Source organism: Molothrus aeneus, chromosome 5 (genome assembly GCF_037042795.1).
Source record: "Molothrus aeneus isolate 106 chromosome 5, BPBGC_Maene_1.0, whole genome shotgun sequence".
Lineage (NCBI taxonomy): Eukaryota > Metazoa > Chordata > Aves > Passeriformes > Icteridae > Molothrus > Molothrus aeneus.
The window spans coordinates 68,672,718-68,698,794 of record NC_089650.1 but is presented as its reverse complement, the minus strand read 5'-3'; the positions used below and the strand labels follow the sequence as shown (position 1 = coordinate 68,698,794).

Here is a 26,077-nt window from a genome sequence, read left to right as displayed (position 1 = left end):
CACTGTTCCCTCAATAAAAACCCCACAAAACCCCAGTTAGTTAAAACCACACTGGTTCAAACTTGGGCTTAGCCACAAATTTGACACGGATCAATGACACCTTGTCCTGAGAAATCAAAGGATCATTGGGAAACAAACTGTTGACCCAGAAAGAATTTGTACCAGTTCCCCCCAGTCTGAGTGCTCTGATCTGCCTGATGAGGCTGACAAAAGGTGTCAGCCCCAGTGAGGCAGCTGCAGGAGGAGGAGGAGGAGGAGGAGGAGCGAAGGCTCACAAAGGAAGAAAGGCCAGCTCAGAAGAGAGGAGACCCACAAGGGAAAGGAGGGGAGAGGGAAAAGCTTTACAGCTGGAAAAGAGCAGATGACATTCAAGAGGGTCACGGAGTATGGAAAATGAGCCGGGAGATTGAAAGGTTTGTGGGGGGACGAGATGACTTTGAAAACGTTCCTTGATCTCTTTTCCTTCATTGAAATGTTTTCTTCACAAGGCCCAAACAACAAAAACATGAAGGGAAAGCTGCATCTACCAGCTGAAAATGAAGGAATGTTCAATCCAAAGTTGTATTGACTAATTCTCCTCCCAGAGCCACAAATTCGATGGCACATCCATTTGTTTCCTCCCCAGTTCAATGCCACAATCATTTGTTTTTATTCCTATTAGGAAAATGAGGCATGAGGTAAAAACCAGCCTGGTATAAACCTCTTCCTTTAAATTCCACATATATTCCACGTTTCCTGCTCATTATAATGCAGCTCAGAACCTGATCCAACACACAGCCTCTCAAATCCCCCCAGGCAAAACCGTCCGCTGGTTGAAATTTGTTTAAAGCCATGGAAGTACATTTATTTTAACTAAATGAGGATCTGACTCCCAGTTCATTCCACGGCAAGTTAGCAAATATGAGGCAATGCTGGAATCTTAATTCATTCAAACAGTAGCCAAGGGCAACTCTGGACATCAAAACTCAATTTGGATTAGGAAGGGATGGCCCTGGGTTAATTCCCAGTGTTAGAGGATCTTTAGCACCATGTGCACAGAGCCACCAAAGATGTGGATTTGGATGTCACATGGTGCTCCCATGCGGGGATGGAAAGATTTAAGATTTGGATGTCCCAGGCTGAAGAGCAGCACTGTTACTGGAAAAATCTGTGAGAGCAGTCAAACAGTCCCTCTTCCCCCCCAGTTACTCTCCTACAGCATCAGAAACTGGGATTTCTTCCCAGCACAGAATTCCACCTGCAGTTTCCTCTTCATTATTCCATCTATCCCCTCATTCTCTTTTTTGAGTGTCTTGGAAAAACAAGGGCATGCTCCATTCCCCATCTTGAATATCCCAAAAGATGTTTGTAGAATCCTGGAATGGTTTGGGTTGGAATAGACCTTAAAGCCCTTCCAGTGCCACCCCTGCCATGGCAGGGACACCTCCCCCTGTCCCAGGCTGCTCCAGCCCCAGTGTCCAGCCTGGCCTTGGACATTGCAGGGGTCAGGGGCAGCCCCAGCTGCTCTGGCAATCCCAGCCCAGCCAGGAATTCCTCATTGCCAAGATCCCATCCCTGGCTGCCCTCTGGCACTGGGAGCCATTCCCTGGGTGCTGTCCCTGCAGGCCTTGGCCCCAGTCCCTCTGCAGCTCTCCTGGAGCCCCTGCAGGCCCTGGAAGGAGCTCTCAGCTCTCCCTGGAGCATTTAAACATTTTACATTGGTAAAGCAAATTCAGCCCAGAGCTGCCCCCAGGATTCCAGAGGGTTCCTCAGCAGGGCCAGCCCAGGGACAGTGCCCACCCTAGGGCTGGGATAGGCCAGGATATTGTTGATTCCCTCTTTCTCAAACAAAAACCAGCGAGAAGCTTCCTCCAATGCCCAGTTTGCCAGAAATGTGAGCATTTCTTCCAACACAGCAAGTTCTCTCCTCAGGGATTCGTGCTCTTTGTATACCCTTGTCCTACCCAGGAGAGCACAGGAATGGGGAGTTTGTGATTCCAGAAATGAGAGTGGGGCGGATGCAGACACACAAATCAACCTGGCTCACCCAGAGCAATCAGAGCTGGCTCATTCCCACACCTCCCCAAACATCCAGCATCCATAAAAGCACCATTAGGGAAGCCTGACATGTCCCTGAACTAATTTACTTCATCCAGCAGTTATTTCTGCTCACTCCTCCTCTCCACACACAATTCCTGGAGCTTTCTGCAGAGAAATGAGAGTGGATTTTGCCCAGGAAGGTGAAAATCCTGGCAAAAGTCGGTGCCAGGCTTCCAATTCCTCTTTGCATTAGGCAGCAACTGACTCCTTTTATTCCAGGATGTGTATCCAGAGGCAGAAGAGATGTCTCTAGTGGTTTCCTGGTGCCATCCTCCCCCTCCTAAAAATATCCAGTGGAGGCTGTTCCTGCAAGATTTCATTCAAGCACTGTGTGAATTGTGAAGGGAAGGAGCTCCTGCATACCAAAGCCCATGCAAAGCTTTATTCTCCTACACAGGGAAAGGATTTATTTAACCAGAATGAAAAGGAGATGGAACACAAGACACGTATCCTCCTGTCCACCTGGGAATTCCAGCCGTCTCAATGATATGGAAATTATATTCAGATTTAATGCAGGCCTGGTTGGAAAAGGGGATGAGTCTGTAGAGCCTGTTCCTGGTCCAGCACATCTGCTCTGGGTGTGTCTGTGGATCCATGGAGCTTCCACGACTAAGGGTGGTCACAAATCATCCCTGCAATTTTTCCCTGGAATTAATTATCTACTAAATAAATGGTTTTGTTCCCATTAACAGAATCCATTTGCTCCATGCAAAGCTGGTGTTTTGCTGAGAACAAAAGACAGCACCTGAAAATAGACGTGGTTCATCCAGCTGGGAATTGAGGCAACCTCAATTGGATTTTTACTGTTTCTAATTGTCTGGATGTCTCCAGGCACGTGACAGCTTCCATGGTGTGTCCAGTTCTGGGAGCCTCGGGACAAGAGAGATCTCAAAGAGCTGGAGAGTGTCCAGGAAATGGAGCTGGAAGGGTCTGGAGAACCAGGAGAGGCTGAGGGAGCTGGGAAGGGTCTGGAGAACCAGGAGGGGCTGAGGGAGCTGGGAAGGGTCTGGAGAACCAGGAGAGGCTGAGGGAGCTGGGAAGGGTCTGGAGAACCAGGAGGGGCTGAGGGAGCTGGGAAGGGTCTGGAGAACCAGGAGGGGCTGAGGGAGCTGGGAAGGGTCTGGAGAACCAGGAGGGGCTGAGGGAGCTGGGCAGGGTCTGGAGAGCCAGGAGGGGCTGAGGGAGCTGGGAAGGGGCTGAGCCTGGAGCAAAGGAGGCTCAGGGGGGCCCTTGTGGCTCTGCACAAGTCCCTGCCAGGAGGGCACAGCCGGGGGGGTCGGGCTGTGCTCCAGGGAACAGGGACAGGAGCAGAGGGAACGGCCTCAGGCTGGGCCAGGGCAGCCTCAGGGGGGATTTTGGGGAAATTCCTCCTGGAAAGGGCTGGGCAGCCCTGGCACAGCTGCCCAGGGAGGTTTGGAGTTCCCATCCCTGGAGGTGTCCAAGGAATGACTGGATGAGCAGAAATCTTGTCCTGGACTGGATTTTCCAAGCAGTAAAGAAGCAATGCCAGGTATCCAACAGCCAGCAAATTCCATGTGGATGGGACATCAGATCCTCCAAACTCCAGCTGTCCCCAGCTCCAATGGGACACAGATTCTGGCGATCCAGCTGTACATTATCCCCTGCTGGTCTCAATCCATCCCAATCCCAGTGCCAGGCATGTTGTTAACGCTCTAATTCCTGCTTTATTAGATCCAGGTATATAAATGGCATCCCTGGGAGCCCTGTGAATTTCCATCATTATTCCTTCACTGGAGCTGTGTTCCCTGACCTGCTGAGACATTGATCACCACCTCACCCCACGCCCTGGTGGGACCCATTATTTATCTTACTCCATTTTACAGCGTGGAGTAAATAAATAGCATTAAAGTGCTAAATTTATTCATGGAAATGGGGCTGTGTTTGCATCCTGGAGCCATCCCTTAAATCAAGGAAATGCTGTTAATAGGCTGCAATGAAGATGTAAAACATCCATTTTAATATGGCTGTAATAAAGGCAGATTGCAGGAGCTGATGATGGCATTTCACATGTGGGGACAGGGATGGTGACACTTTAATATCTCCAGCTCCTGGGCTCAATTCCATGCCACGCAGCCCAAGAGGGCTGTATTAATTATTACAGTGTCATCTCGAATAAATTAATTCCAGTCGTTATCAGAGGATGCTCATTAAGCAGCAATTGCTTGGCTGCTTGAGCACATCCCACAGCCTGGGAGGGGACAGGAGCACGGTGACAACCAGCTGGTGACACATCCACGGCCATCCCCAAACCTTTTGTGATGGCAGGGTTGGGTAGGACACAAGATGATCTCCACCAGGCAGAGGGGCAGAGCAGAGGCAGCAAAGCTGTTCTGTGCTGGAAGAGCACAGTGGGAGAGCTGGGATGGAGTCCTGCAAGGAGCAGGATCCCATTTTTTTTTGGATCTTCAATTCAGTTATGAAAGCTTTTTGATAAAGGTTTGATTGCTCTGATCAAAACACTGCTCCATCCCTGGAAGAGTCCAAGGGCAGGTTGGATGAGGTTTGGAGCAACCTGGGATAGTGGGAGGTGTCCCTGCCCATGGCAGGGCTTGGAACTGGATGAGCTTTAACATCCTGTCAGCCCAAACCATTCCATAATTCTGGGATTTATATCAAGAATATAAATTCTTTAAAATCTCTTCTTACGAATTAAAAACAAATTAATTTTCCCCAAACTGATCCAGAGCAATAACGAATTGAGAGGAACATCTTGGTCCTTCTGCTGCACCAGATTCACTGCAAGGCCAAACTGAGGTCTCCTTTCACTCCTCCTAAATTCTACAAGTCAAAGTTTCCCTGAATTTGACTATTTAAAGCTCCATGTCCTGTGCATAAAGGCCTTACTAAGTTATTCTCCTCTAAAGAAAATATTCAAGAAATGCAGGTCTTCCAAGAATTAGCACCAGAACCATGGAAACACAGAATGGTTTGGAATGGGAGGGATCTTAAAGATCATCTCATTCCAACCATGGACACCTTCCCCAAGGACACCTCCTGCTCTTCCCCATCCATTCTGGGGAATGCGCCAGATTCAGACCATAAAACTAATTTTCATTTTTCATCCTAATTTTATTTTAACCTCTAAAAGTCCAGTGCTGAACCAGAGCAGGTCACTCCACACAAACACCTGCCCCTCATTAGCTGCATTCCAGAGCTGTCCTTCAGAGCACGTTGATGCTTTGTTTCTTAAGCCATTTTTATTAATTTGCATTATTAAAGCAAGTTTGAAACCAAAAATTACTACACAAGTGCCAGGAGTGTGAGCACAGAATTCAGATATCTGAATTCACAGCGAGGAAAAAAGACAACAAACTGTGTCTTAGCAAGGGATGAAAAGGGAAAATTATATCCATTTATTCCTTAGCCAAATTGCTACTTGCATTTATTCATGGGATATAATTATGGATAGCAATCACATTTTCCCCTCCAGACTCAGTTTTGGTTCATAATCAAATTCAGGAGAGGTGGCAAGAAGTGAAATTTAAAGTTTGCCACTACTGAGCCAAACCCAAAGAGAGTGAGCTTTAAATCTGTGTTTCTCTTGTGGGAGAAAACTTCAACTTAAGAGCCAGAACTTCAATTTAGAGCCAGGATTTTGCAATATTTGCTCAGAAATGGGCAAGGATCATGCTAAGCCCCACCAGGTGCCTCCATTGAAACAACCAAGAAAACTCCTCCTCCTTCCCAAAGACACCAAAAATCAACCACAGAAGTTCTCCAGAAGCTTTGCCTTCAATCTGTGTTTGGTGGTGGCCACACAAAGTAAAAAAAAAAAAAAAAAAAAAAAAATCATAAAAAACAATTTAGTAAAGCCAAAGACCAACAGGCACAGACAAAAGAAACGTGGAGGAGTGGTTGGGACGAGAAAGGGAAGCATTGGGAATGTGCTGCCACACCCCCTCCTGCCCACCTGGAACCATCTCTCTCCACAATCCGCAGGAAAATAAAATTTATAAATGTTAATGTGTTGTTTGTAAAGGTCAGGTCAGTATCTGCTGCGACACGGGTTGGGGGGAAGCAAATCCATCTCAGATCAGGTCACTGTGGGACAGCAGTGACATTAAAGAGAGGAGGATCTGAACCCTTCCCCAGGTGAATTTGTTGCTGGGATCAGGTTTGATCCCCTTCCCTTCTGCTCTGTGCTCTGGGAGGTGGCAGCAAAGTGACAGAAAGTTTAGAAGAATGGATTTTTTGGTGCAGTTGTGATGCTGGTTTGTACCAAAATGGTCAGGAAAAGGAAGAGTCCTAAAAAAAACCAAGGCAAGATGAAATTTCCAGGATTTATCCACGATGGGCCGTGGCAGTGAAAGAAGGAATTCCTATTGAAGCAGGTTTAAAGGTCATTAGGGGAAGGGGGAGCTGGTGCTGCCACTTCAGCTGGTTTTGACAACAGGTTCATCTTCATCTCGTTCAAGGAAATTACAAAAACATGGGATTGATAAGGTTGGAAAAGACCTTTAAGTCCACCCAACACCACCACCATGTCCACCACTAAACCATGACCTCAATCCACATATTTTTGAATGTTTCCATGGATGGGAGTCCACTGCTTCCCTGGGCAGCCAATTCCAGCACTTGACAACCCCTTCCATGGAGAAATTTCTCCTGAAATCCAATCTAAACCTCCTCTGGCACAACTCAAAGTTCTTTCCTCAAATGTCCAACCAGCCTTGATCTCAAACCTGAAACTTTTGCTTCCACCTACCCCAACTCCTTTTAGAAGCTTTTTAATGGAAGGTTTAACCTGAGGGGAAAAGGGAAAACAAGGATTTGATTCATCCAAATTTAGAATAAGAGAAGAGCCACTGATGTCTCAACCCCACAGGGCTCTTCAGCACTTTCTTCCCAGAAGTTTCCCTGTTTTAATTAATTGTTGTGAAATGCAGCCAAGAGAAATGAAAATCACCCACCCTCGCTGTAATATATGACTTAAAAGATAAAGCATTAAAATAATAATTATTCTAATAATAAACTATGCCAATAATTCAAGGAAATGGGGTCGCTTTGGATATTTGACTGGAGAGGTCTAAGGAAAGCTGTGAACTCAGCAAAACCAAAAGTCATGGGACTTAAAGCAAGGAAAATCATTACCCTGAGACTGCCACAGGCTGAGTTTAACCAAAAGGCTGATTTTAAACTTTTTATCAGTAACAGAATCCTGGGTTCTTCTTTACCTTGAAGACATCATTTGCATGTCATCACATAATTATAATACACACAAGTACTCCATCACTTCCTTGCTGAATGCTGGAATTATGGAAATTCTAGGATCAATGGCAAAATGTGAACAACAGCCACAAAGCTGCCAGAGTTCCTGTGGGTGGAAAAGGGGAAGCAGGATAATGAGGCCAGGTTCTTTCTGACATTCATTGCAGGAAACAGAGGGCTGGATCTTGCTCTCCTTCTCAGGTGTAACTCAGAAGGTGAAAAATGTCTGTTCACACTGTCCTCACCATGGATGGAATTTGGCTGTAGGAATTCATGTGTAGCCATGATATTTTCTGAAAAATCCTTTCCGTAGGATTTTTCCTCCTGAGAAGCTGAGAGGCCTCAGGAACAAAATGTAAATAATAGTTATCTGCTGCTGTGGAATGCAACAGGTGCATCTGGGATTGGGCTCATGGGGTTGTTTCTAATTAATGGCCAATCACAGTCAGCTGGCTTGGGCTCTCTGGTCAGTCACAAGCCTTTGTTATCATTCCATTTTTTTTCTATTCTTTGCCAGCCTTCTGATGAAATCCTTTCTTCTGTTCTTTTAGTATAGTTTTAATATAATATATATCATAAAATAATAAATCAGCCTTCTGAAACATGGAGTCAGATCCTCGTCTCTCCCCTCACCCTCACACCCCTGTGCACACCAGCACAGGGAAGCTGAAGCTGCTTTTTCCAGCTGGGGATTCTCCAGCTGCCCATCCCTGCTGGCACCATGGGGGATGCCATGCCCACATCTCCATCCCAGCACGAGCCAACCCCAATCCCACCCCCCTGGGGCAGCCGGGCTTTGTCCCCCCTCCATAAACCAACATTCTCTGCTAAACCCAACGTGACCCCGGAGCCACCCAGCCCTTGCCAAGCACTGGGCACAAATCCCTGCTGGGCCAGCGGCTTTTTCCAGACAGACAGACAGACAGACAGCCCTGGAACCTCCTTCCCTCCATCCCCCTTGGCCACCTCTGGCCCCACAAACAAAGGAAAAGCCAGGCTGAGCTTTGGGAGGACGGACATTAATGGCCTGTGACACAGCTGCCCTCTCTGGGGTCACCTGTCACACGAGGTGGCAATTCTCCCCTCTAACTTTGTTGTGACACAGATATCAAAAATGTCAAAAGATTTACTGTAAAAAGCACCTCCAGGCCAGGTTTAAGGTGACTTCCATGCTCTTGTTTTGCTTTCCTTTTTCTCCCTTCGATGTATTTTGCTCCTGACAGAGGATTTTACACAAATCACTGTAAAAATACACATAAAACTTTTTTACACCTCCCCAGCTATCCTGCTACTGGGGAATTTGAGCCTAAAAAGAAGAATTAGAAGGAGAAAAGCTCCTGGCAGAGGGCAGAACTCAGCCTCAAACTCCTAAGTTCACCCCGGTTTTGCAGGCATAACCAAAAAACCACAAACTGGTTAAATTCCAGCACCAGCTGGGCCCTTATTCTCAGCCCACCTGCAGCACCACAGCTCCTATTCCATCTCTTTGAGGAAATACCTACAGCTCCTGTGGCTTTCCAAAAAAGAAAAAAAAAATATAAAAAAAACTTAACACTGGAGTTGTTATTGTGCAATTATTTTGCAAAAGTTACATATCAGTGCTAAAAAAAAGAGCAACGAAATGACAAGGCACAGGAGCTGGAAGAATTCAAACATATGTTGGAAATGTCACAAACAGCAAAGATTGGAGCAGCAAAAGCCACCAGAAAGAGGCAAAAACCCCCTAAAACTGCTAAATATAATTAAGTATTTAATTAGGAAACCAAAGCATTACTAATATATGCTTTAAAATTTGGGAACTCGAAGCATATAAGCAAAAGCACAACCTTTCTATTTTGGGATGACTTTGTGCAGAAAATGAAGCTGTAAAAATAACTTCCCACGAAGCACAGGCTCAGCAGCCTTGGGCAGCAGCAGCACTTGGAGAATCTGGGAAAAAAGAAGTGTAAATAAGGCTCCCAAACCCCATTTCTCACAGTCAGAGGGACAGAAAAGGGATTTATTTAAAGAATCTCCCTCTCAGACTTCTGCTTCAGTGGTTTCTTTGGAGCAGGGATGTCCTGGAGGAGTTGGGATCAGAGATTTATTGTGGCATAGCTTCAACCTGGAGCAGTGGAATTGGGGAATTTGAGTCTAAAAACAATAATTAGGAGGAGAAAAGATCCTGGCAGAGCACAGAACTGAGCCTCAAACTCCTGAATTCTGCTTCACAGACATAACCAAAAAAAAAAAGCACAAACTGGTTAAATTCCAGCAGTTTTGTCCAACGTTGTCCTACTTATTTGAAGAAGAGGAACAATAAAATTCCAAAGGGGGAACTCCAGTGTGAAGGTCCACGAAGTGACAGCCACTAATGACTTTTGACAATTTGACTTTTTTCCCTTTGTGGAGCTGCTGGGAGTTGCCAGCAAAGCCAGGGAACTCTTTGGAAGTGGCCGTGGGGGACAGGGACACGGGGACATGGATCATCTCCTGAGCTTGGCTTGTCATTCCCCAGGCTGATTCCAGCCAGAGAGAGATTTATGCCCATTAAAATCCTTAGAAATAAACTGTCAATCCCAGTTATCCCAACTGGATTTGTATGAAAAAAGAGAGGAAAATAATATATTTTAAATTGCCTTTGAAATTCAACACCTGGAGGTAAAGACAAGTCTCCAACAGGATCCACCTGAGCTTTGGGAATTGGAAAGAATTCTAGGAAAGATTTTATTTCAGCTTCTGTTTGAAAGAAGAATAATGTCCCTGTTGTCACAGCACTGGACTTTTCATCTCTGTTTTTTGCTAAAATACATTAAATTAGAGGAACAAGTGGTTTTTAAATGCCTGGGTTAAAGGACATTCTGGATCATGATTTTAGGGAATTTGCAGAGATGTTATTCCCATCAAGAGACTATACATGGACAAGTGCTTCCCTGGAGACAAACAAAAATATAATCAATTTACACCTCCTCATCCAAAATCTAGGCTAAAAATACAGAATATACACACAATGCCTTAATTCAGCTTTCATTGATGCTTTGTTACCCAGATAAATTCCATGTCTGAGTGGGTGTGGAGTTTGAAGTCCCAATACTGGATAATTTATCATGGAATTATTGAACAGTTTGGGGTGGGAAGGGACCTTTCCAGATCGCAGGCAGGGACACCTCCCAGTGTCCCAGGCTGCTCCAGCCCCAGTGTCCAGCCTGGCCTTGGGCATTGCAGGGATGCAGGGGCAGCCCCAGCTGCTCTGGCAATTCCAGCCCAGCCAGGAATTCCTCATTGCCAAGATCCCATCCCTGGCTGCCCTCTGGCACTGGGAGCCATTCCCTGGGTGCTGTCCCTGCAGGCCTTGGCCCCAGTCCCTCTGCAGCTCTCCTGGAGCCCCTTCAGGCCTGCAATGTGCTGGAAGCTCTCCCTGGAGCCTTCCCTTCTCCAGGGGAACATTCCCAGCTCTCCCAGGCTGGCTCCAGCCCTGGAGCAGCTCCATGGGTTCCTCTGGGCTCTCTCCAGCAGCTCCAGGTGCTGCTGCTGCTGTTGTCCCCAGGGCTGGGGCAGCTCTGCAGGTGGGGTCTCACCTGAGACGGGCACAGGGACACAATCCCCCTGCCCTGCTGTGGGATCAGCCCAGCACTCAGGGGGTTTTGCCAGCTGACATTTTTTCCATCTTAAATGAAGCTCTGGGCCAGCAGGGCTGGAGGGAATTTTGGAATTTGAAAAGGTGACAGTTCACCAGTGTTAATCCTCATGAAGCCAGAACATTGCTCTGAACCAGAATTAATTCCTGCAGCAGTAATGGCACTGTGACATGTGCTTTCATCAAAATTCAACCCTGCTGATTAAACATCTCCAGGAATTTGGTCGTTCTACATCAGAATTATCACAGTAGGTAAAGGTCACGGGGAGCCCACACTTCTGCTCATGACACTCTGGGGTTTTTTTCACTCCCTCTCTCTGTGTTTGCCTGACAAGGCTCAGGCCCTGAGCCAGGAGAATACAAATTTGGGAGCTCAGCCTCCCCTGCTTCGTTTGCATCTGTGGGTTCATTTGGGTGTGGAGAGGGGGGCGATGCAAATGGGTACCTCTGCCTCCCCAGAGAGCTCTGCCCCATTTCCCATTTTCTCACCCAGAATCAGGGGCAGCAGCACCTCAGGGAGATTCTTCCCTCCTGCTGCAGCAGAGCCAGAATGAATAATGCTCCCTGGGGCATTGATACGGGGAGGTTTTTTGTGGATAACACTTTATTCAAAGCACACAATGCTTCTCAAAGCCTGCCTGCTTTGAGGAACTCTGCAAAAGCTTTGCTTTATCAGCACTCCAGGCATGTTGCTTGCTCTGCCAAGATTTTTGGGAAAGTTTAGGGCACTGGAAGAATTTGTGGAAAAGCACCTTTGTTTTGTTTACCTCGCTGCGTTGATTGACAATCTATAAATGATATTGTGCTCTCAAGAGCTGCTGCCTTCCATTCAAAGGACTCGGTTCCATTGCTTCAAAGATTGTGTTTGGAGCATTGTAAAGCTCCTGATGGTGGGTAATTACAACAAATTATCTGAATAATTCTAATACTGCATCTACTCCATTACAAATGACAACCAGCAATTAAAGCCATCCCAGCTTTTCAGCAAACTAAACAGAAAAAACCACTTCACTCTTGACCTGGGCGTGTCCATAAATGATAATAAGCACCCATTCTGCTCACTGCAACAATAGTTTCCCCATCCTTGACAACTTCTATTTGTTGTTTTTTTTTTGTAACAGGGAAGAGAAAAATTTTTAACAGAAATTTTCCCTAGGAGGCTCCCAAGGGATGCAGATGGGAAAAGTGGGTTTTGTGAGGTGAAGAACCCCATGGGTGATGGGGTCAGCAGTGGGGACAAGGCAGCTCAGGGGAACTTTTCTATCAGAAAAGTAAAACGTTTGAGAAGAAAGATTGGCCTGGAAGCAGAAAACACAGAGAGGTTTTCACTGTCAATCCCAGTTAGCCCAACTGGATTTGTATGAAAAAGGAGAGGAAAATAATGTATTTTAAATTGCCTTTGAAATTCAACACCTGGAGGTAAAGACAAGTCTCCAACAGGATCCACCTGAGCTTTGGGAATTGGAAAGAATTCTAGGAAAGATTTTATTTCAACTTCTGTTTGAAAGAAGAAAAATGTCCCTGTTGTCACAGCATTGGACTTTTCATCTCTGTTTTTTGCTAAAATACATTAAATTAGAGGAAGAAGTGGTTTTTAAATGCCTGGGTTGAAGGACCCTGTTCCATCCCTGGAGGTGTCCAAGGCAGGGCTGGATGGGCTTGGAGAACCCTGGGATGGTGGAAGGTGTCCCTGCCATGGCACTGATGAACTTTAACTTCCCTCCAACCCAAACCATTCCACGATTCCATAATTCTGTTCTATTCCAAACACTCAGTGCCATGAAAAACTTGGAATAAATGCCTGGGAAGCAGATAAAACAAGACTTTAGGAGCCAGGCAAAGGTGAGACATCAAAATCCCAACGTTAACCTAAGGCAGCAACCAGCAACCGAGGGATTCCCTGCAATTAATCAGCTTTTATTACCTTTTAGCAACACCTTTTTCTCAGCTCAGATGAATGACTGTGCTGCAGGTCCAGCCTGGTTGTCAGGGTGCACCACGAGACCAATTTTCCCTCGCATCCCTCAGCCTGGGCACGTCAAGAGGAATGATTGTCTCAGGGATGGCTTGCAGTGACAAACTGCACAACCCCAGGCAATAAAATGAGGAATTGTCCCAGAGTCCAGGCCTGCCTCCACCTGCTGCAAAGATGCAGCACGAGGGGATGGTTTTATCTCCTGCCTGTAAGGTGATAAAGCTTTAAGAGTGTATAAATTTCCCTACTCTGTGGAGCAGTGCTGAGTTTCTGGCTGTCCACCAGAGCAGGCTGTCACTCATCCACCTCCAAAATCCACCAGGATTTCCTCTGGGAGAGCTGTTAGAAAATCACACTTGCCAACATTTTCCCCCCTTCTTGTTGTAATTACTGTTATTTCTAGAAGGTCTCCAGTTTTTCTCTGTATAAGGAAGAATTCTGTCTTGTATCCCCTGAATGAGTTCCCTGGCTCAGGTAAAAAATATCCAACTTGGGTATCCCAAAACCAAGGAATTTTGGAGGGAGCTGCACTTATTTAGCAGCATTATTTCACCTTACAGTGAGGATAAAGCTTTAATTAATAAGGACTCTTGGAGCTGCCTCAGACCTGTCACACCTCCAGAGCAAATCCATTTGTAAAAATACAACTTGGAGAGACAAAATTGCAATAAAATGGGAAATACGGAGCTTGGTAAATAACAGTGGGAATTTAGGACTTCCAGTTTTTTTCCCATTTATTCTAAATCTGCACAGATTTCAGGACCATTCAACTCTACACTTCACTCCCAACTTCTTCCCTGGCAGTTCCAGCACCAGGATTTCCATGGACAGAGCAATTTCACACTTAGGTGTGAATGAATTTTGTCTCTGAAAAGTTTGGAAGTTACCAGAGGAAAGGAACTGTGGAAGTGCTTTTCAGTGATATTCCACAAAGTGCAATTCCTGCTGAGCTATCCGAAATTCAAGATTCCCAGGACCCAAAATAACCAAACTAAAGGCCGACTTCTGGCCTGCAAAATGTATTTATGCCTATTCTGCAGATCTCTAAAAGTCAACAGAATTTAAAGTTAAATCCCTCAGGAATATCCCAACAAAAGGTTATTTTGTGTCATGACCTGGTGCTTGAAAAACCTGTTTTTTCACAGGCTCCCATCCCTAAAAGGTTTTTCCCAAGGTTCTACCAGGACTTTCTTTTTGCCACGTCCCCATGAAAACCCTGCAAGTGTTTGTGGAGCCACATCTGATGAGTCTGAAGCAAATAATTCCAATAAAATAGGAATAAATGAGGGTCATGCACTGTAATATGCAGGAATTCAGCAGAATGGGAAAATGCAGCTTAGTGGTGAAGGAACTTCAAACCCACTTTCAAACCTAGCTCAGCTCAGGAAACTGAAAAGAGGGGAACAGTTGAAATAAACAGCTCAGATTATCTTAAATGAAAATTAAACACTTTGAAAATCTCCCTTCCTTCTCTTTTAGCATCTGTGGGGGAGACAAGAATTCACCTCCATGCTCTGAGGGAACAGCTCTGGTTTCCCCAAACCACAACACTTTGTGCAAAAGGTTTTAAAGAAAAAAGCCCTGCAAGAAGAATCCAGGTAAAACACAAAGTGAGAGCTCCCACTCGAGGTGCCCAACTCCAAGGGAATTCCAGCTCACCACCAAAGGCTTTTCCCAGAAAACCCTTGAGCTGAACACCACCACACTGATGTAAAACACAACCATGACAAAAAATTAAATTATTAATCTTTCCTTTCATTGCTCTGATTGCTCCATGGGGGATGTGGGGTCATTCCAGGCTTCAGATCTTTGCTTTTGACAGCAAATCCTAAACACAGGAATCACCTTTTCTTTTGTTCTCATCCAGCACCAGCTCTCCTGCCTTCAATCAAAAATTCATAAAGCTTGATGAAAGCAACCACAGGCGTTGTGTAACAATTTTTTTTTTATGGCAATAGTACCATAAAGTGGACCTAAACCACATTGTGTTTTCATCCTTGGATTTCCCCCATTCAGGGAAAACCCTCACTGAAGTATTTTTTTGAACTTCCATTTTTTGAATCTTCCATAGACAGATTACAAATTTAGAATTTGTCAAGTTCTTTTTCCCTTTTCTTCCACCACAAAAATCAAAGATGCTTTTCTGATTGTGCCATGGGAGCTCTTCTGTTGCTCTACAGATTTTTTTTAGCAATGCCAGAGTATTATTTCCTGTATTTGAAATGAAAGTTGGGGCTATTTAATCAAGTTTTAGCTACTACTGGAAGTTCATTCCTCAATAGCAAAGGAGCTGCTTGAAAAGCATCAGCTCCTACATGGGAAGATCTCACTTGTGATTGAGATTTTAAATGTTTGGCAATTCTTGTGGCACTTGGGGACTTGTGGTGGCCTTGGCAGTGCTGGTTAATGGTTGGGCTTGATGATCTTAAAGGGCTTTTCCAACCTTAGTGAGTCTTAAACGTGGATCTCAGTGTGGAACTTGGGTTTTTTAAGGAATTTTGTACCTGAGATGGTTCAATTGAATCAATGGATCCATTTTGCCCTTCCAAAACTTCCCTGGCCATGTGGTGAGCCCTGAGCTGCTCAGGGGATTGGACTGTCAGAATTCAGGGAATTCCTCTGGCTGTCCTGGATGGGTTGAGAGACCCTGGCACAGAGCCCAAGACTCCTGTGCCTTTGATTTTGACCCATTGAAAAAATTACCAACCTTATATGAGGATCTGCAAGCCATGAAAGTCTAAGTAGAAAAGCAGTTAGTTTGTCACAGGGTGAAAAGTAGAATTTTGGGGATTTAGAATGGGGGTTCAGGGGGCAGGATGGAGGAATCTGGGTGTGTTCTGTCCTTTTTCTTGGCCTCCATCTTCTGCTGTGATGGTGGCACTTTTGGATTGGTTTAAGGTAGAAGCTCCCTGTCTAACATAGGTGATAGGTATTGGGAAGTTATGGTAAATAATGCACACGTAGTTTTTAGTATAAAATGTTAACACCACCCCAAGGTGGTCAGAGTGCCTCTGTCTGACCTGCTGGACAGACCTCAGCAGGCCAGAGAAAGAATGTTATAGATAAGAAACAATGAACAACCTTGAGAATGAGAACAGAAGAGTTCTGACTCCTTCTTCAACTGCCAGGCTGGGAAAAGAGATTCTCTAATGCATCTCAGGGTCACTGTGAGCAGCAGAAATCCCGAGACTGGATCCTGTTAGAACCCTCCTGACTGAACTGCTCTGTTCCCAAGGAATCAATAAATCCCTGGAAATGCACATGCCATCATCAACCCCTGTGACAAAATCAGAATAACAGTGCTCAGCAAGGTGGGGAAGCTCAATCCTCCTCCAGGAGAGCACGAGTGAAATGCTGGAAGTAAATTTAAGGTTTCCCAGAGAAGCTGTGGCTGCCCCTGGATCCCTGAAGTGTCCAAGGCCAGGTTGGACACTGGGGCTTGGAGCAACCTGGGATGGTGGAACATGTCCCATGGCATGGGGTGGATCTGGGTCATCTTTAATGTCCCTTCCAACCCAAACCATTCTGTGATCCCAGGAAGGAATGAGCTAATCCTGCTTTGTTGGCTCAATGAACACAAGCCTGGTTCAAAGTACCTCATTACCATGGAATTACATTAACACTCTTTTCAGCTATTCAGCCCCAGCTCTTGCAAATGTCAAAATTTCTCTGTTCCTTCAGTTTGTATTTCATCCAAAGGGAAGGAGGAGCTGGAGACATGTGAAATTTCTGACAGGCTGTTGATTTTCCCTTTGGATGAAGCATGTTTGAAAACTCCAAACTTGACTGATCTGCTGAAGCACATTCTCTGACAGACAATATAAAATCAATGCCTCACATATTAAGAGGGTTTTTTTTTGGTTTTTTTTTTTTTGGTGTGTGAGAGTTTTTGTTTGTGTGGGAGGTGGCAGTGAGGGGGGGGGGTGGGGATCGCTTTATTCTCTGTCATGGAAAATGAACAGCCTCACCTTAAGGTTTTTATAAACTGTCATCTTTAATCAGACACACACAGCAAGACTGTCAGTTCTCATAAAGCATCGGGGGGGGAGAAAAAAAAGGCACAAAATGTGAAGCTGTTCCCCATCCCTTCTCTGTGTGAGTCCCCAATCCCTGTGATGGCCCCAGTCAGGAGGAAACCTTTCCTTAGCAGTGTCACAACAAGGAGCTCGGCTGAGGTGTGTCTTCATCCTTCACTTTGTCAGGGAGGAAAAGGGGCTGGGATTCGCCTGGGAGGAACATCCATCCCTGCTGCAGGCAGACTGAAAGTACTGAACGTCAGCAGCAGCTAAAAGCCTCCTAAACACTCATTAAATGGGGAAAGGGAGGGAAAAACATTCCCAGGGGAGGTGTCAAATTGCTCCCTGAAGGTTCCCATTCAGGGCAATGCAAAGAAGCAGCGAGTGGATGGGAAGTTGCAGCAAGAGGGGAAATTCTAAAATAAAGCTGGGAGTATCCAGGGGAAAGTTCTCCTGGTGGAAGGTGCCCTGACCATGGTGAGAGGCTGGAAATAAATGAACTTTAAGGTCCCTTCCTCGTTTCCAGTGCTGAATTTTGTGTTTCTGTAATAAGGATTTGAGATCTCTTGGTGCTGGCAGTGCTGAGGGCAGTGTCCAGCTTGGGGTCACTCAGGAGTGTCCAGTGCTGGGTCCCTCCTGACAGGAGAGACCTGGAGGGGCTGGAGAGGGTCCAGGGAAGGGAACAGAGCTGGGAAGGGTCAGGAGAACCAGGAGGGGCTGAGGGAGCTGGGAAGGGTCTGGAGAACCAGGAGGGGCTGAGGGAGCTGGGAAGGGTCAGGAGAACCAGGAAAAGCTGAGGGAGCTGGGCAGGGTCTGGAGAACCAGGAGGGGCTGAGGGAGCTGGGCAGGGGCTGAGCCTGGAGCAAAGGAGGCTCAGGGGGCCCTTGTGGCTCTGCACAAGTCCCTGCCAGGAGGGCACAGCCGGGAACAGGGACAGGAGCAGAGGGAACGGCCTCAGGCTGGGCCAGGGCAGCCTCAGGGGGGACACCAGGAGGAATTTCCTCATGGAAAGAGGGGTCAACCCCCATGGAAGGGGCTGCCCAGGGAGGTTTGGAGTGCCCATCCCTGGAGGTGCCCAAGGAACACCTGGAGGTGGCACTCAGGGCTCTGGGCTGGGGACAAGGTGGGGATTGGGCACAGCTGGGACTGGATGACCTTGGAGGGCTTTTCCCACCTCAGTGATCCTGGGAATTTGTGATCTCCTGCTCTGAGCCTCATCTTTCTCACCAGAGGCCCCATCTCCCAGCCCCAGAGAGCAGGAAGAGATTCCCTACACCACAGAAGCAAGAATTCCACTAAGTGAGTGATATTTTCCTACCCTTTGAAGGGGATCTGTCAAAATGCAAGACCTGATGAAATCTGGAGGGTTCTTTTCAAGGACCCACCACCTTCAAGTTTCCTGTGCACTTAACAGCACCTCAGATATTTTTTTAATTTGCCCTGATCCTCTGCACATTACTCAGACTCAAACACAAACTTTAGGTAGTCAACACTCCAAGTTCCCTCTCCCAGCTTGAGTTAGCCTTATTGATTTCTCTGCAATCAAGTATTTTAGGTTTGATTCAGAAAGCCAAAGGCATCAGCTCTCATTATTTAGCAGTATTTGTGCCACAGGGGGACTTGACATTTTCTATCTACTTCACTAATAATGAATAATCCTTAGACTTTAAAATACCACTGATTTTTCTTAACCTATTTGGTGTGATTTAGCATAGTTTAAATGTAACAAACTCATCTAATTTTCACACTCCTTTTGCTTCCCAAGACCAACAGTCCCTATATTATCAAGTATTAATTTTATAGTGTGCAATTACGAGATATTACAGCACATTTTAAAATAAAATGAGATGATAATTGTTATTATTATAAGTGTAGAGATGTAAAAGGGGTTATTGGTGAGATACACAGGGATTCTGAGTTATACACTGAGTTTTAGATCAATTTAGTGATGGAGTTTTTAACTCCAGCAGCAGCTGATGCTCAAAGACCAAAGGATTTTGATGTCCCATGACAACTTAGCTGTCCCCTCCCAACATTTTCAAAATAAACAGGATTTAAATTCTACATCCAGCACCCTTCATCTTTACATATCCTGATTTCAACAGCAGCTTGGCAGGATTATTCCCATAGAACGTCCCTGTTATACTCATGCACCTGGGTGGATGCACTTGCCCTGCACCTTGGGCACTTCCCTCCCAAGGACAGGGAATTCCTCGCACCTGACACTTGACTGGAGAGGGACATTCTGATATCAACAGGCAGCAAAAGTCCATCACCCCCCTCCCCAGTTAGTCCCTAAAGGGTTTTTTAATTTAATAGCAAAGCAATCCCTCTTTTATTTGCATGAAAGTAACTGGAAGGAACAGTTAATTCCAAAGTTGCTGTCAAGCCTACTGCTTTCAGTGATGGAGACTGCAGGAAGGAACAGAAATACTTCATCTTACATCAGAAGGTCAGACTACTGCTGCTCTCTTCCCCTCACCCCCATCAATCCCAAAAAACAAGAGGCAGAAAACTTTGCACACATGGAGCACTAAAACTTCCTCTTTGCGTCCCAAACCATGTCTGCAGTGGCAAATAGGGAATTTTACTTTTCCTTCTTCCCTTTTTCCCCTTACTCTTTGTTTTTCTCTTTCTCTGCAGACTCTGAGCCCCAAGGCAGTGACCAGGACACCACTGGCACAGCCCAGTCCTGCCCACCTGGCAGAGGGGAGATCCCTCCCCTTCATTCTTTGCATCCCAAGTGATGCCAGCAGCGGCAAATTGGGAATTTTGCTTTTCCTTCTTCCCTTTTCCCCTTCTTCCCTTTTCCTTTTTGTTTTCCTCTTTCTCTCCAGACTCTGAGCCCCAGGGCAGTGACACCACTGGCACAGCCCAGTCCTGCCCACCTGGCAGAGGGGAGATCCCTCCCCTTCATTCTTTGCATCCCAAGTGATGCCAGCAGCGGCAAATTGGGAATTTTGCTTTTCCTTTTTGTTTTCCTCCTTCTCTCCAGACTCTGAGCCCCAGGGCAGTGACACCCCTGGCACAGCCCAGTCCTGCCCACCTGGCAGAGGGGATCCCAGCACACCCCCTGGAGATACCAGGGGTGCCAGGATAATTCCTCTCCCACTCCTCCTTCCCAAGGTCACATCCTGGTGGGAAGTGACTCTTCCTTCCGAATCAACGAGCACTCGGCTTTCTCCTCCATCCTCCCAGCCTTTTAATTGCTGCTTGATCCTAATGAGGTGTGGCTGATGGTAATAAATGGAAACCCCCCCTGGCCTCAATATCCAGCATCCAGCACTGCTCAGCTGCCTTTGCCTCAGCACCACCATCCATCCATCCATCCATCCATCCATCCCCTCCATCTCCCACCCTTCCCATTCCTCCCCCTCCAGCCTGGAGACTGCAGACATCTGTTCCTCAATTGTCTGGTAATAAACACACTCTATAAAGCATATGTAAAATGATTATTACCCCGAGGAGCCAAGTGCCTTTCAAATGCCAGCTGAAACAAATAAACATTAAGGAAAAAAAAAAAAAAAGACATAAAAAAAAAAAAAAATCCCCACCAAACAAATGGTACGACAGACATTGCTCAGGCTGCTCCATGTTCCAGATTGAGGGTGTTGGGATTGCTCCTGCGATTCCTTCTTCCAAAGGGAGATGTTATTCCTCAGCCCAGTAACTCCAGCAAAGGATGAAGGAAGCAACTGGGCTCCTCTGGTAACTTTTATACTTTGGCACCTCCCATGAAATGTAATTAAGGAAAATCAGAGGTGGGTTCTGACTCGATTTCTAAGTGCAATTATTTTCCAGGTGTAGTTAGGAAAGGCTATTCCCAGGAATCATCTCCTCTAGAACACCCACTTGCCTCTCAGAAATACATTCTTTATTTATTCCATGTCTGTGGTGGTGTCATTAAGTGCTGCTAATTAATCTGGGCCTTGGTGTGTCTCAGCTGTCCTCGTGGAAATTAGGGACCCACATCCTGAACAACACAAATCTCACTTCCCAACTCTGGCTCCCTGCTCTAAAGGAATTCAAAGGCAAGGAAAGCTTTGAAAACCATTTTTAGGTATTTCTCCTTACACTGCCCATGGTTTTAATTAAGAGTTTCCATAAACTTTGATTATTGGGAATGGATTCATTTGCACCCTACCCAAAGTTTGACCCTGTGTTGTTTGAAAGGATTTAGAGCCAAGTTCCACCCTCAGTTTGTAAATAAAAGGGATGAAAAAGTGGCTTTATAAAGCAGCAAATCTGTCCCAGTGCTTGTGCACCTGTGATGTGATCAGCACTGACACTTCTCATAGCAGGAGTACAAAAGAGAGAAGTTCCCACTGGTGAGTGTGAATGCTCTGCTTCCAACTCTCCCCTCAGCATTCCAGGGCTGAATTATCCTTTAAAGCCATCACTTGATGTGATGCTCAGGCTTTAAATCAGCACACCAGGGTCTGTTTCTCAGTGAGCCAGTCTGTTTAATACTTTGAGAAGCACTCAGCTGCCTCATAAAATCAGAGAGTCCATGCAGTGCTGAAGCTCCTCTGGCCACGCATTAATAAAAACAAGGGGGGAAAAAACCCTTGTAAATAAAATATCGATCATTTGAATTCAAACCAGATCAATTTCGAGTATGTAAAGGGGACAGTGATGAAAGATGAGGGGGGCAGGTCATAAAGAGCCTCAAAAAGGAAAATAAAACAGGTGGAAACTTCACAGCTCTGCAGGAATTACCTCCAGGAGAGCTGGACATTTAGAAAAGGAAGATCTGGAAAAGGGCAACAAGGATCTAACCAAGAGATGACGATTGTATGATTCCACGTGCCAGAAGCCACTGCAAGCATCAATATTTGAGCAAATTCACTGTACTGAGCATTTCAGCTGCTGGTGGGACAGGCCACGGCTGTCACAGCAGGATCAGAATTCCCTGTAGGGAATTACTGTCAGCTAAAGAAATCCTGTGATCACCCCAGATTCTCTCCACCCCATCCATCATGATTTAAATCTCTCAGCACATTAAACATGAAAATGAATAAAACCACATTAAAATGGGTTTTAGCCCCAAACTCTCCCATCCCACAGGGAGAAAAGGGCAACCGGGGTCATTCCATGTTTTCCTTCTTTTCCTGAAGTTATTGATGAAATCCTCAATGCAAGGGAGTGAAGATGTTGCAGGTGGTTGGCATGAAAAATCCACTGTACACAGATACCTTCATCTCCATGCAATTATTTTTTATGAGGCAAATGATTCCTCCTGCCTGACTTGCAGGCTGGGAATGCAAAGTGAAGTGTTTGGGAGAAGTGCTATTTAAAGCAGAGCACTCGTGTTTCACTCAGATGGGAGGGAAAAATAAAGGGGGGAAAATAAAGCAGGAAGGCAAAGAGAAAGAATTTCAATCCATGGGAAAGATCTCATCAATAAAAATAAGAGCACCACCACTCTCTGGGCTTGCAAGAGGCCTGAAAATTCATTAATGATTTAGAAATTGAAGTCCACATCATCACAGTCACACCTTGAAGAACACTGAATTTCATAGTCACACCTTGAAGAGCACTGAATTTCAGTTGTCCATCTTTTCCCACCATAAACCGGCTGAAAACTACAAATTATCCTGTAGCAGATTTACTTTTAGCACATTTCTTCAGTTTAAAAGAGACAGAGGTGGAAATGAAATGTGCTTATGGAATTCTCCACTTCATTATGGGCACGTAGCAAGAAATAAACTCTTTTTTTTCAAGGCAAGATCTTGCACACCATAACACATTTTTCAGGATGTTCTCAAGATTATTCCAATCCCTGCTGTTTTAACACCAGAAATTTTGATTTGGAGGCATTTATGCCTTTTCCAAATGTGTTTTTAAGTCCTGAGGAGTCACAAATAAGCCGAGCTCTCAGCCACAGAGGTACCAGGAGGAGATTCCTTTTTCTGGGATCAGATCCCAATAATTTTTTATGATTATTTTGTGCCTTTTTGGGTTTAACATTGCAGAGAAGCCCCTGCTGTTGAGTTACTCAGGACAGTGAATTCACACAAACACAGGCAAGGAGGGAAATGCTCTCCAAAGGTGCTGGGGAAGAAAGGAAAACCCCCCCAGGAAAACAGAGCTGGGAGGTTGGCATGAACCAATCCAAACTTTGTATTATTGAATTTCCACAAAACCAACAGGACAAACTGCTAGAAAAGCAGCAGAATTCAGGTACCAGGGGTGAATGATACAGTGAGAAGAGGTTTATTCAAGGCTTGCTCTGTTTAAAGCTCCAGCTGTGACAATTTTGGTAATCACAGGCTCGCTGTGGATCAGGAATTAATTTGCAGTCCCCAGCCCACAGTGTTTTATCAATGAACTCACCTTGCAGCTCCTCTGACTTTTTAATAAGCACAAAGAACAGCAAGAAATAATTTGTGGCAGGTTGCAAATAAACTTTCCCCAGCTTAGGTCAATAAATGACACTGGTTGGTGACACAGGGTCACCCAGACAGGAAATCCCAGCTGACATCACAATTCAGTTTGAAAAAGATTTAAAGATTAAAAATATTTAAAGAAAAATATTTATTTTTCTTTAAATAAATATTTTAAAATATTTAGATATTAAATACTTACATATTTCAGAAATATCAAATATTTCTAAAATATTTAAATCATTAATAGTCATAATTAAATAGATAATTTTAGAAAATAATAATTATTAATAAAACTAACATCTTAATTTTAAAAATATTTAAATGACTAATAGTAATAATTAAATATTTAAATATGTCAGAATAATAAGAAAATTAACAAATTAATTCTAGAAAAATATTTAATATTAGATATTTTAGAAATAGCAAATATTTCTAAAATATTGAAATAATTAAAAGTCATAATTAAAGATTTAAAAATTTCAGAATACTACTACTAATAAAATTAATTAATTAATTTTAGAAAAATATTTAATATTAAGTATTTGAGAAATATTAAATATTTCCAAAATAATTAAATAATTAATGTAATAATTAAGTATTTTATATATATAATTAATTATATAGAAATAATTATATATAATATATATTATATATAAATTAATTATATATAAATAATTAATTATATATAATTAATTAATTATAATATGAACATTTTAGAAAATAATAATTATTAATAAGATTAATGAAATAATTTTAGAAAAATAATATTAAATATTTAAATATTTTAAAAATAACAATTATTACTAAATTAACAAATTATTTTAGAAAAATATTTTATATTAAATATTTAAATCTTTTAGAAAAAGTGATTTTTTTTACACGCAACAACTTCCCAACATCAACAACTCCAAAGCAACCCCTTTGCTCTGGGATCTCTGAACTGGAATTTGCCCAACATCCCCACAAATCAAAGGTTTAATCCTACTTATTCTGAAGTTTTGCAGCTGTAGAAACGTGCAGAGAGGCAGATTTTACCTGAGCAGGGGGTGAAAGATGATGGTGATGTTCCTGGCTCCTGGTTTGCACACAAACTTGGACCCACCACCTTCAATTAAGTTATCATCTGGTCCTCCTGGAAAATAAGGTGGGACATGTTGTCTAACAGATCTCGACATCCCTTGATTTTCAGAGAGTAAGTGCTAATTAAACATTTAGCAAGCGATAATTAAACAGGAATTAAATGCCTATTTCCTGGTGAAAGATCAGCAATTAACGCCAGGCTTCGCTCTCTGTGCCCTCCCAGTGCAGGTGGGCTTGGAGGTGACTTTGGGCTTCTCATTCCAGAGGATTTGGGACATTTTGGCACATCCTTCACCTCGGGCCACGGGGCTCAGGTGTGTTTTGAAGCCCACAGTGCTTGGAAAGGGTTTGGAGGGAAACAATTCCCAGAATTTTCCTGCTCCTCTGACAGGGGATGGCACAGTTCCAGCCTTGGTTTGGGTGCCAGGGACATTTTCACCCATTTATTGTATTTAGTATTACTGGCTGTCCCAGGAGTTCATTCCTGAGAGGAATGGTGGATTTGTCTTTCCAAACAAGCTCTGGGTCTGCTGATGGATGAAACCAGCACTGGGAGATAAAAGAAACAATGGGAAGGATTCCACTGATTGATGAATGGAAAAAGATATTTGCTTTTGCAAATAAACTTTGGGTTTGCTGATAAACGAAATTAGACACTGAGAGATGAAAGAGACAATGGGGAAGAAAAACCCCTAAATTCCATGAGAATTAAAAATGAAAATATATTAGAGGGAAATCTCTGGTAGCAGGCATATTGTGAAGTCTGCACCTCTCAAGTACCTCAAAAATGGGGAAAGAGAGAAGGGAAATGAGGCTGGGAAATTGAGATAAAAAGGAAGCTGTGTCCTCCAAAAATTTGAGAGATCCCAGGGGAATGCCCCATGGCCTCTCCCTTTATTCCAATAAAGCCAGAAAGGACTCCTCTGTCTCCTTTTTGGACATAAACCTCTGGTGTTTGTGGATTAATTTTCCTAACAATTCCCAGCTCTGAGTCCTGTCATTCCTGCCTGGAACTCTCCCTTCTCTGAGTTCCACCTGGGTACAGATGCTCTCTAAGCTACAGGAAAAATAAATTTTCAGAATTTGGCAGCAAAACACAACTCAGGGAACATCATTTACGCACCCCAGGCTCCAGGGTTTGGAGTAGCAATAAAACCTGACCAGTGTCACTGTGTCACTCCTAAATTACTTCCACGGGCAGCTCCTGACACCCAAGTGCCTTAAATTTGGATACTGGGAGAGAAAAGAGAGGGGAGGGAAAATATCAACTTCCTTAAAGCCCTGCATGTCCTGATAGTCCACATGGAACCATTCCTGAAGAAAATGTTTTTAGGACAACAGGCCAGACACCCCACATATAAACAAATCACCATGGAATGGTCTGGGTTGGAAGGGGCCTCAAAGCTCATCCAGTTCCAATCCCATGGGGACACCTTCCCCTGTCCCAGGCTGCTCCAAGCCCCGTCCAACCTGGCCTTGGACACTCCAGGGATCCAGGGGCAGCCACAGCTTCTCTGGGAATTCCATTCCAGGGCCTCCCCAAAAAGGAACTTGGGCAAAGTCTGAATATCCCAGGTATTACCAAGCCCTTTCCATGTGAAATTTCCTTAAAGATTGATAATAAATAATAAATACAGAAGCTAACCACATTCTTGGGACAGCTTTAGAGGCAGGGAAATGACAAAGTTTTGAA

At 44.5% G+C, this 26,077-nt stretch overlaps 1 protein-coding gene across 1 annotated transcript in view; it reads right to left on the bottom strand.

Moving 5' to 3' along the window:
- Positions 1-26,077, bottom strand: part of EXOC4 (exocyst complex component 4) — a 351,428-nt gene that overhangs the window by 151,716 nt on the left and 173,635 nt on the right. Inside the window, exon 10 of the mRNA XM_066550131.1 lies at positions 24,340-24,436. Within this exon, the coding sequence (XP_066406228.1) occupies positions 24,340-24,436 (97 nt within the window). The remainder of the gene's footprint in view (positions 1-24,339; positions 24,437-26,077) is intronic.